Raw genomic sequence first — 10,927 nt, forward strand, 5'->3', positions numbered from 1 at the left:
CTGCTCTCCCTGTGCCCACGAAAGCTGAGAAAACAGGCAGGCAGGAATGCCACGGAACCAGGGGAGGGGTGAAGGGAAATTCCTGCCAAGCACTAGCTGCCGACAAGCTCTGCCTCCAGCCACCCACTCTGCCATGACGGAGGCTGCATCTGCCCCAGGCAGGTGCTGGGCTCAGGAATGCCACTCAGCAGTCACCACTGCCATTAACTGGCCAGCACACCCCGTCCTAGCAGGCTCAGGCCACTGGGTCTTCCCAAACTTCCAGTCAGAGAGGTTAGGCCCCACTACTATCCATAACCTGTACCCTGGCCCCTCTGCCCTTTCCCCAGTGTGTGCTGAGCTGTCTGGGTTCGACTCCTCACCCTGCTTCTCACCAGCTATGTGAACGCAGGGTAGTGACTTGACCTCCCCATGCCATGTTTCCTTTCCTGTGAAATGGGGCTAATCCTGGTACCCACCTCCGGGGGTAAGCTTGCGAGGATAAACCGAGATGACCTACGTCGTGCACTGGACTCAGTGCTGGGCATATCCTAAGAGCTCCGCAGACCTGCCGTCATTACCCGCCTCTGTAAACAGAAGGCCGATCCAGAGCAACATGGATGCATTTTAAGGACCGAGCCCACTGATGTGCAACACTGCCCTGCCTCCATCCCTTCAGTTTGCTTCCTCTTCCAGAGAACTCGCCAGGTAGAGCTACAACCCAGGGATGAGGGTGGGGAAGGCAGAGGCTGGCGCGGTACCTCCCCACCGTACCGGTCCCCCCCCACTGTACCGGTCCCCCAGAGCCACAAAGCCAGCTGTGTTTCGCACACCTCTGCTGTCTAGGCCTGCATGGCCTTTGTTCTGGCTGCCTGGGGGCAAAGCCCCGTCTACTCAGAAAACAGCGCGTCTTCGGGAAGGGATGCCAGCCCCTGCCTCCCGGCCATCTCCGACAGGCAGGAGAAGCGCTCTCTCTGGCTGGTTTCACTTCCTGGAATCCAGGGTCTTGTCTGACAGGTTTGGTTTGGGTTTAAGACCCAGAGGGGAAATGCCTCCATACAAAACAAAAGAAATTCAAGAATCTGTCTATACGTTCTACCCATTCTACCTGACCACCACCAAAGAATGGGATTCAGCATAAAGATGATGATGACAACAAGGCGATGGTAAAGCTAGTTAAAGGTCCCTGAGGACTTACTCTGGCACTGACTTACACGTTTTGATGCAGATAAATTCATTAAATCATCACAACAACCTCACTGCCATAGGTACCATTATTATCCCCCCTTTATTATTTTTTTTAGATTTATTTACTCATTTTTTTTTTAAATGGAGGGACTGGGGCTGGAACACAGAACCTCGTGCATGCTCAGTATATATACTCTACCACTGAGCTATACCCACCCCCACTATTATCTCCATTTTAAAGATGAGGAAATTGAGCCTTAGCAATGCTAGGAAACTTGTCTAAATTCAATCAGCTAAAAAGTGGCAGAGCCAGCCTCTGGGCCCCGCCTGTCTGGCTCCAGAGCCCTCGCTCACCACACCCTGGGCCCCAGGCCTCCAGCTGCAGTACTGATAAGGCTCTCATTTCACCATCCAGTCAACCAACCCTAAATCCCAAACAGCCACACCCCAAACTCCATCTCAAAATATCTCCCTATAAGTGGGTGTGGCCTAAGAGTTAAGAGCTGGAGTGGGGCCCAGCTAGGTCTTCCTCCCAGAAGAAAAACACAGGGAAGGTGGGAGGAACCGAAAGAGAAGCCCTGCCTTTTCCAGTCCCAGCACCAACTTGGCTGGAGGGTCCTCCGTTTAGGAGATGCTCCTGATTCCTGTGTGACTCTTCCTTGAGCAAGTTTCATCAGCATCAAGAACACCCTCCCTGAGGGTGGCTACGGCTGAGCCTTTTTATTAGAAACGAAGCTGGCTCCCTGATCCAGCTGTCAAGATGTGGGGACCATGGGCAGCCCTGGGCACTGACAGGCTGACTGGTAGTTCATTCCTGTTTTCCTCCTCTGGGCCAGTCAGTTCCTAACTGCTGAGTCCAAATAAGACTCTGTCCCTGCCCTCAGAGGGCTTACTGGTACACCCCGAGCCCCGCCACTGACGGCTTCCCCATAGTTGTCAGGCCAGGCTCCAGTCACGCTCAGTTTAACCAAACAGGTCTGCTGCAGCACGACAGCAGTCTGACACATGCTGACCGGGTCCTCCAGGAAGACAGGCATGGAGGGGAGGCAGCAATTCCCCCAGGGTGGGAAAGAATAAACCGAGAGGTACAGGCAAGTGGTGGCCATGGAAGGGGCAGCCACTAGGCTGTCTGAGCCCCAGAGAATGTCTGGCTGACCTTGGCTGCCACACCTCTCGTTTCCGCCACCCTGCTGCCATGGACCAAGTCACCAGCAGTCTGCCTGTGGTCACTGCTGCAGCATCCTAGCTAGTCTCAGCATTGATCTCCCCCGCTCCCCCGTGCCTCCCCTGACTGTGACCTCTGCTCCACCACTGACGACTGTGGTCTCCTGGTTCCTCACAAGGGTTTCACTCCACACTTCAGATCCGTGCACTGTACTGTCTATACCTTACAGCTTACCAGAAACCGCAGTGAAGCCACCTGGTGCAAGAATCTCATTAGCCAATTTGGCAGAGAGCATTCAAAACAGTTTTCTCCTAAATCTGTTTTCCCAAATATCAAGATTTAAAAGCAATCTACAATAAAAATCTTCACGATATATTTGCCTGTGGGTAATAACAAATTCCAGACCAGAGAAAACTGAGGACAAATTAATTCTTTCCTTAGAAAAAGTTTCCTTGGGACTGTCCTTAGGACCAGTTGCCTGTCCCTTAATTCTAACTCTTACATCATCCTCACATCTCAACTTAAACATCACTCCTTTCAGGGGAGTCCCCTCAGCCCCTGGGCCAGGCTATGTTAGGGTCACCAACAGCATTCTCCACCCCTTCCCATCATATCATTTCCTTGATCATTTCAGAAGAATCTTCTAATCAGGGCCAGCAGTTAATTGAAAAAGTCAATAAAAGCAATGTTTGTGTACACGAGACATATATTCTCCACGCCTCTCATTTTAAATGGAGATACACACGCACATGCCTTGGCCAATCTTTCTGACGTAGGGCTAACGTCTTTTCCCTGCGTGTGCGTTTGCTGACCCGAGTTCCTGAACTGTCTCCTTGCTAACTTTGATTTCTTTCAAGCAGAACAAGAACTTAAAGACATCTGCAAAGAAACCTGAGTGTGAAATCCTCCTGGATTTTTAGAAAATGTCCGCGGTTGTCTTGTCCACAACTATTTTTGACAGGAATATTATTTGAGTGATTCCAAAATGATTCCAAGGTGGTCAAATAGATATAGGAAGAGATCTGCCCTCTCTACTCACTCTGAGGTACAGCACAGAGCCTCAGAGCTCAGCCTGCACAGCCGAGTTGAACAGCTGGGCCCAAACCTCAGTGCAGTAACTTCTTAGCTATATGACCTTGGGTAAGTTACTTAACCTCTCTGTGCCTGTTTCCCAGCTATAAAACTGGGGTTTTGGCTCTTACTGTTGCTCCGTTTCTGTGTAATATTAAGTGCAATTATGTAATCAGAATAACAAGCACAGCCGCCACAGAACAGGTTTGGGAACAAACAGCTGACTCTTGACAAGCATCCAATTAAACTGACAGAGAGGAAGTACAAGGGTGCACTAGAGACCAGCCCGCAGGCTGGGAGGGTTCAGCGGGCCAAGGGCATTAGTCAGTGTGTTTTACACGAGGAAATGCGAAGCGGCAGGTAAGTCAGGGGTCAGTTAAGCCAGGACGGTAAGAAGGGCTTGCTCCCGTCTCCTCCAGCCTGGGCTGCACATCAGAATCGCCCAGAGCGTTGTACCAAGCACGGGGCTCTGACACATCCTGGGCTACCAGGTGGGGCCTGGGCACAGGCGTTCAGGAAAGCTCCCAGATGATTCTAACAGGCAGGGTTGAGGACTGGCTCCCTGGAATGTAACCCCTGGGCGGGCAGGGCCTGCCTCTCTTGCTCACAACTAGAAACGCAGTGACAAGCCCAGTTCCTGGCTGCCACGGGCACTCAAATTCTATCTTTCAAAGAATGAATGGCGGCCACTGGGTTTCACACAGCAGGGCACAGGCCCCACTCCCACTCCAAGCCACCCTATCACACGGGGGGCGGGGAGGAACCCACATGAAGCTGCTGAGGCCGGGCCTGAGAGGCAAAGACACGAAGGGAGAAGTTAGGCCTCCACAGGAACCTGGGGCCTCAATGGTGATAAACACCCAGAGGCCAGTTCCAGGTGGTACCAGCTGCAGCTGGAGTTAATCATTCACCCAGCACCACGGGAAGGGAGCAGCCATGTGCGACAGCCCCAGGCCTGACTTCCCAAGCTCTTCGGTGGACAGGTCATCTGGACTGAGAGGAGGGGCAGGACCCAGCCACAGGTGAGGTGACCAGGTGGCTGGGGGCAAGGGCCCGGGCTCCAGTCTCTTCCCCCACCCACCCCAAGTCTGACTTCCCATCCAGGACACCGCAACACAAGCACTCTGAGCAGTCCCCACAAACGGCATCACAGGAGAGCCGAGCACAGCCAAGGGGGTAAGTGTGAAAGGCTGAAAGGGAATGCGGTTGCTAGGCAACGGCTAGCCCACCTTTGTTTACTCTGGTGACAGCAAGGAGGTCTGGTCAGGGCCAGTCAGCAATGTGACCACCTTTTCCTCCTAAGAGTTACTTCCCTGGGGTGTGACTCTTTTCACCTGGTGGCCTCAGCTCGGGCCCCCCAAAGCGTGGGGCCTGAAGGATTACCTTGATCCGCCCTCTCTTAGGACAGAGGACTGTTAAGAGCAGAACCCGGTAACTACTCCTTCCTTCTCCACCTTTACTCCCTTCAACAGGCTACAGGCTCGCAGACTGTCGATCTCAGCTATTTCAAGATTAGTCCTTCTGCTTTCAGCTGCCTCTCAGGCCGTCTGCTGCGATCTCAGCTTGAGTCAGTCCACTCCTCGCTGGCTCCTATGCTGATCTCTCAAAATGCTTCCCAAATGTCTGGCAACTGAGACAGGAAAACCAGGAAGGACCTATAGTGGTGCTTTTTAGATTCTGGCTGAGCAGGTCTCAGGGATGGGGACCCCACCCCTCCGCCACTTGGTGCCAGTCCCTGCTTCTGCTTCCGTGGAGGAGGAAAGCCCATTTTTGCTTTCAGGAGGCATCCAGCCCAACAACCCTTCAGTGTTCACTAGATGCAGAGGTGGGCTGGATGTTCTCTGAGATTGCGCCAGGGGTGAAGTTGGGGAAGTGGGAAGCAGGGCCTGGGGTGGGGCCTTGGAGCAGCCCCTGTACTCAGGGCCTCTATCCTGACTTTTCCAGGTTCACATGGACAAACTGCTAACAAAGCACACCTGGAATGGTTTCTGGCTGAACCCCTGGGACCAGGGGGGCCTGGTAGTGATCATCTTATTTATTACCATGGTCCTGTTCCTCATCTCTTTCGCTGTTATATTTGGTTTACTATGTCCGCCTGACAGGGACAACCATTGTGAAGGGCTGTGACCTGACTTCCTGTGGGCCAAGAAGGGGGTCACTGTTATACATTCTCAAAACGCCTCGTACCTTTTCTTCAAAGCCCTTTTAAGTCTGGAATTATACATTTTTATGTGATTATCTGATAAGTGCCTGTCTTCCCCACTGGACCAAGCACCAAAAAGGAGGGGATGGTCTTTCTGTTCACCATGCACCCCCATATCTGATGGGCCTCACACAGAGTCAGTATCAATCACTATTTGCTGGTTGAATAAATGAATGAATGAACAAATGAGCAAATGAATGGATAAATGGAGAGATGCTAGGCTGTTGGCTCCCCAGCCTGGTGACGACAGAGCCCAGTACAATCTAGGCCTAAACCAAGGCTGTTCCGTCTCAGACAAGGTGCAGAGAGGCCTCTAGGCTGGAGGTTGCTTTGAACCTAATTACTGTTCCTTTTTACACAAAGAGATAAAGAGTCCTGTCATGAATAATCAAATGCTGTTCACAGCCACGCTCTGACAAAGTAGATGTATGCAGACAGGAGAGGAAATCCACCGGATGCCCCACCCTGGCCTCATTCATGTGACCCGAGTGTCTTTTCTGTTGGTCCCAATGATGTCCAGGTATCCCTCACAGGGTCCCACAGCCCCCACGCACCCCAGACCCTACAAAGCTGCCTTTGTAGAAATGTACCCATCTCTGCCAAAGCCACGACACTGGCCTGTCCCTTGCTGCCAGGTGTCCTCCCTTCGCAAGCAGCTGCTTCAACGTCAGCCTCAAACTAGGCTATTCTTAGAAAAGGGGCACATATCTGGTGGGGAGGGGACTTTGCCGTCACACTGTATGCTATTTATGCAATGAAGGAACATTTCCTTTTACTCAAAGAGCAATTTCAAATCCAGCCACACCTGTGTGTTCACTCCATCCCAGGGCCTAGAAGTCCTGGGATCTGATATCCTCACAGGTAGCAAGTGAGATAGGAGAGATGAGGCCGCACAAGGGATAACAGGATGCCCAGACCCCTGCCACACTGAGAGGCACCAGCTCCCTGGTATAAGACAGGAGGAATGAAGGCAGAGGCCCTTGGGAGGACCCGTCCTCTTGCCTGGCACAACCAACCCTCCAGACAGCCCCACAGAACCTCAGACTCATCCCACATAAGAATCCAGCCAGGGTGATTTTCCACAAAGGGGACTGAAACCTACAAGGACACTTACCCTTTTCATTACGAGCACTTCACTCAAGGAACCTAAGAAGGCCTAATTTAACAACTCACTATATTAGTGTCTGAAAAGGGCTCTGGTGTCAATGGCTGTAGGCAAGGGTGCCAACCACCTCTGCTGGGTGCGGTCTTGCTACAGGGGCCAAAGGGGAGAGTTTGGAGAAGTGAACAGCTTCAGCCCAGGAGCCACCAGCTCCTCGGTGAATAGGGGGCGGTAATCAGAAATATGTGGTCCAAATAAGTGCCTCTCTGGTTTCCAGAGGAAAACCCCCAAACATCTGCTGGACGCCTGTACCAGGCACTTTATCAGCTCCATGCTTCAAGAATCTTTTCTTGCATAAACCAAGATGGCACGAGTGTATGAAAATGTGCATGTCACTGAAAATTGGGAGATGGGGGATTAGTGGCATCTGTCCTACTGTGAATTCTGTGACCATGACCTCTCTGGACTGTGGTCTGTTCATGTCTAAGTCTGAAGCAATCAATTCTGCCTCGTCTACCTTACAGGGTTGTCCAACGAGATCTGACCAATGAGAGCAGAGAATCAAAGAACTTTTTAGACCAAAGGGCTACACAGATGCAAGTGGGCCCAGCTTGTCCAGAATGCTAGTGGATGTCCCTCATACACTGTGCTCACAGCTGCTCGTGCCCAGGACCTGCCCTGCCACAGCCTGTCTGTCACTGAGCAGCAATCAGGTTCTTTCATGGCCCCCATCACTGGGAGATGCAGATCAAATAAACAAGTGAGTTCCAAGGGGGCAGGTGGTGTTACGTTAGAAAAGCTGACTTTTCTCCAAGCACGTTACCGCCCCCACCTGCCAAGAGATGAGCTGGGCCACATGCCTTGTATGGGTCTGGGATAAGAGTGACCACTACACAAGTGAAGCCAATGGTCTGTCAGGGACACTTGATGACCACAATGCCAATGACTCAGAACCGGTGACGTGACCTGGGATTGAGTCACTCACAGGGCCAGCCATTCCAGAAGTGAGTAGAGTAGGGTGGGTGGATGCCCACCCAAAATACTCAACAAATTCGCACACTGCCAGAGTTCCTGGGGCCTTCCACAGAAAAGTAGAGGGGTACCAACTTCCATGCTCCCTGATAGGAAACATCCCACACAATGGCCTTCAGCAGGCAGAGGTCCCTTGGTGGCCCAAGAGCTGCCCTACATTAGCTGGTTAACGAGTGGTGCTGTTGAGGGAAGAGAAAAGACCTCACTAACACTTTGATCCACACACAATACAAGTCACTCACCCTGATTCTTCACAGAAGGCCACCAGGGAATCAAAGGCCAAGACAGCAGCTTTATCAGATGCTTTGTTCCCTCTCTTTTCCTGGAGAGAAGAAACGACCGTTTAGCAAAAGTCCGGACTACCCTGTAGTCCAACAAATGATAACAGAGAAAAATATCAAATACACTAATAAAGCCATTTACAAAACAGATTTCCCAAACCTGATCATGCATCAGAATCAGCTGGGTAACTTGAAAAGAGTGACCTGGGGCCCACCCCAAGACTTCTGGAGCTTTTGGGAGTTTATATTTTCAAAAAGCTACTCAGATGAGTTTCATGTAAAGGGCCCAGGGACTGGCATTTGGAAATCACTGTACAATATAACCTAATTTAATAAGAGTTAAATATACGCACAAGTGTGTGTACTTAGATATGAAGGAACATATTAACCTGTGTGTGTGGAAGGACACACACTAAAATGTTGACAGTGATTAGCTCTGAGTGTTGGGATTATGCCTTAATTGCCTTTTTGTACATGTCTGTTTGTCAGATTTTCCTTTCAAAAAAATGTGAAATTTTTTAATATACAGAAAAGCCAGGAAAATATAACAGACACTATCTGAGACATTATCTATTGCCTCTCCATTTTTGGAAGTTGAATCATCCCCATTTCCCAGATGCACGCAAATACACACGCTTCCTCTACCTCCATTCTCCCAATACATTTAAATCATAATTTCTTATTAAATCACAATTTTCCTTAATATGACTATGTCAACATTCTTCGGAGCTCATCACGTGATGACATTTTTGCATTCTCTGTGACCACATGTCCTTTCTTCTACAACTTCGTTTCTCCTGAAATTAATAGGTGCCTAGTTTTTTCATTTCCTTAGATTTCAGTGTATCACTAATTTACCCCCAAATGTTCTGACATATTGAAAAATTCATCTCAACAGGGACCAAAGGTGGCAGGATCCACTTTTATTTTTGGAAACATCCTTCCTGGTGCCTTCTGTCCCTGTGTTTGACTTGTACTTCTGCTCTCTGGGCCTGGTGCACAGCTGTCTTTCCAAGACTACCCTTTGATCTGGTCCTAGGACATTCCTTTTGCCTTGCTGCTGGGTCAGATCACCATCTGCCTTTCCTAGGCCACTGTCTCTGCAGTGGAGAACATCCTCTAATAGCTTCTCCATAGGAGAAAAGTTCTTAAAATCTTCTGTCTGAAAATGTCTTTATCCTACTTTCACACTAACTGGTTGGCTGGGTCAGAAATTCAACTTGGAAATGGCTGATTTCGAGTTTGAAGGTGATGTTTCTTGCTTATGGTGTTACAGTGCAGAAAACGGATGCTCTTCTGACTTCCAGTCTTCTGTAAGTCACCTCTCTCTGGAAGCTTTCTGGATCATCTCTTGATCTCAAATGTCCCAACGAAGAGCCCAGTGTGAGTTCTTGTAATTCACTGTGTTAGTAGGTTTCAAATAAATTATCTTCTACCCAATCACCTTACCAACATCTTTTCCTTGCCTAATTTGAATTTCAGACAAGTTAATCATGCCCTCTTAGGTCATGACAGATTACCATTCTTGGTCCTCACAAGGCCCCTTTGAAAGGTTCCCAATCCCTACCTGCATTCACCTTCTCTCCCTAGTCATTCATTCACTCATTTATTCAGTAAACATTTATTAAGCACCTACTATGTCCCCAGCACTAATCCAGGCATTAATTACAGCTACACAGGAAACAAAAGGCGCCTGCTCTCCTCTGGTGGAACTTACACTTCAATAGAGCAGATACAGAACAAGCAAATCTATAATGTCAAGCTATAATAAATATAACTTTTTTAAAGCAAGATGGGAGACTTCCTGGGCCCCTATTACCTGTATATACTATAATTTCTTTTTTTTTAATATAAACATTTTTTATTGAGTTATAGTCATTTTACAATGCTGTGTCAAATTCCAGTGAAGAGCACAATTTTTCAGTTCTACATGAACATACATACATACGTTGTCACATTCTCTTGTACTATAATTTCTTTACTCATCTTTGCTAGATATTTAGTTTGTTTCCCATTTTCTGTCCTCATGAGCCATTCTATCATTCAGGCCCTTGAGCATGTGAGCTTATCCCCTGGCACTTTTATTTCAGGTGCTCTGGTCCCAGAAATAGGATATCTAGGTCAAAGTGTATCTGTGTTTTAAAGTTTAATAGATATTGCTAGATTGCTTCCCCCTCAAAAGACTGTAAGATTGCATTTTTCTCTTGGCAAAGTGTAGGCATACTTTTCTATACATGGCCACTAGCAACAGGAATTAGAGCTCCTTTACTTGGGTGTCAAATCATTTTCCTTTAATTTGCATTTACCTGATTACTACTGAATCTGAACATCTTTGGATATGCCATTTGGATGAGCTTGTCTGGGAACTTTCTTTTCATATCCCGTATTTTTTCTTGTCAGTTGGTGAAAGCTCTCTATTTACTTTCAACTTCAACCTTTTGTTTGCCTCTTACATTATGTATTTTTCCAGATTACTGTTTATCTATTGACATTTTTAATGGTACCTTTTACCATATAAATTCTTCCATAGGCTAAGAATTTTTAGAAACTTAGGATTTTTTTATATATACTCAAATTATTTGTTTTTTTTAAGATAGCTTTCTGGATTTTTCATTTTCATTACCAAAGTATCTCCAGCCCTGGATGGTACAGTGGACTAAATTTTCTTGCAAAATATTGTTTAGTTTCTACATACAGGTCCTTAATCTGTCTTTTATATAAAGTGTCAAAAGGGGCACTTTAATTTTATTCCAGAAGGATAGCCTACCATATCAGCACCATGTATTAGAAAATCCATTCTTTTCTCGCTAAACTGAACCATCAGCTTCATCAGATGTTAAATTATCACATATCCTGGGACCTATTTCTAATGCTCTCACCTGTTTCTATATGACATGGATTTGACT

General features: G+C 48.1%; 2 protein-coding genes across 5 annotated transcripts in view; one reads left to right on the forward strand and one right to left on the reverse strand.

The window, feature by feature from the left end:
* RECQL5 (RecQ like helicase 5) overlaps positions 1–10,927 on the reverse strand; it is a 32,996-nt gene that overhangs the window by 13,778 nt on the left and 8,291 nt on the right. For all 3 annotated transcript variants that reach the window (XM_010950761.3, XM_045513580.2, XM_045513579.2), the window contains exon 8: positions 7,983–8,062. In XM_010950761.3, the coding sequence (XP_010949063.2) occupies positions 7,983–8,062 (80 nt within the window). The remainder of the gene's footprint in view (positions 1–7,982; positions 8,063–10,927) is intronic.
* ERLN (endoregulin) lies at positions 4,359–5,641 on the forward strand. Of its 2 annotated transcripts, XM_074343692.1 has the most exons (4): positions 4,359–4,425; positions 4,508–4,579; positions 4,876–5,228; positions 5,348–5,641. In XM_074343692.1, the coding sequence occupies exon 4, from the start codon at positions 5,354–5,356 to the stop codon at positions 5,528–5,530; it is 177 nt and encodes a 58-aa protein (XP_074199793.1). In that variant the 5' UTR covers positions 4,359–4,425; positions 4,508–4,579; positions 4,876–5,228; positions 5,348–5,353; the 3' UTR covers positions 5,531–5,641. The 2 variants fall into 2 exon arrangements, with proteins under 2 accessions (XP_074199793.1, XP_010949062.1); XM_010950760.3 differs by lacking the exon at positions 4,876–5,228 and having other exon boundaries at positions 4,360–4,425.

This window comes from Camelus bactrianus, chromosome 16, assembly GCF_048773025.1.
Source record: "Camelus bactrianus isolate YW-2024 breed Bactrian camel chromosome 16, ASM4877302v1, whole genome shotgun sequence".
NCBI lineage: Eukaryota > Metazoa > Chordata > Mammalia > Artiodactyla > Camelidae > Camelus > Camelus bactrianus.

Coding starts and splice junctions, on each gene's coding strand:
- ERLN (XM_074343692.1), top strand. CDS start 5,354: ATGGACAAACTGCTAACAAAGCACACCTGGAATGGTTTCTGGCTGAAC.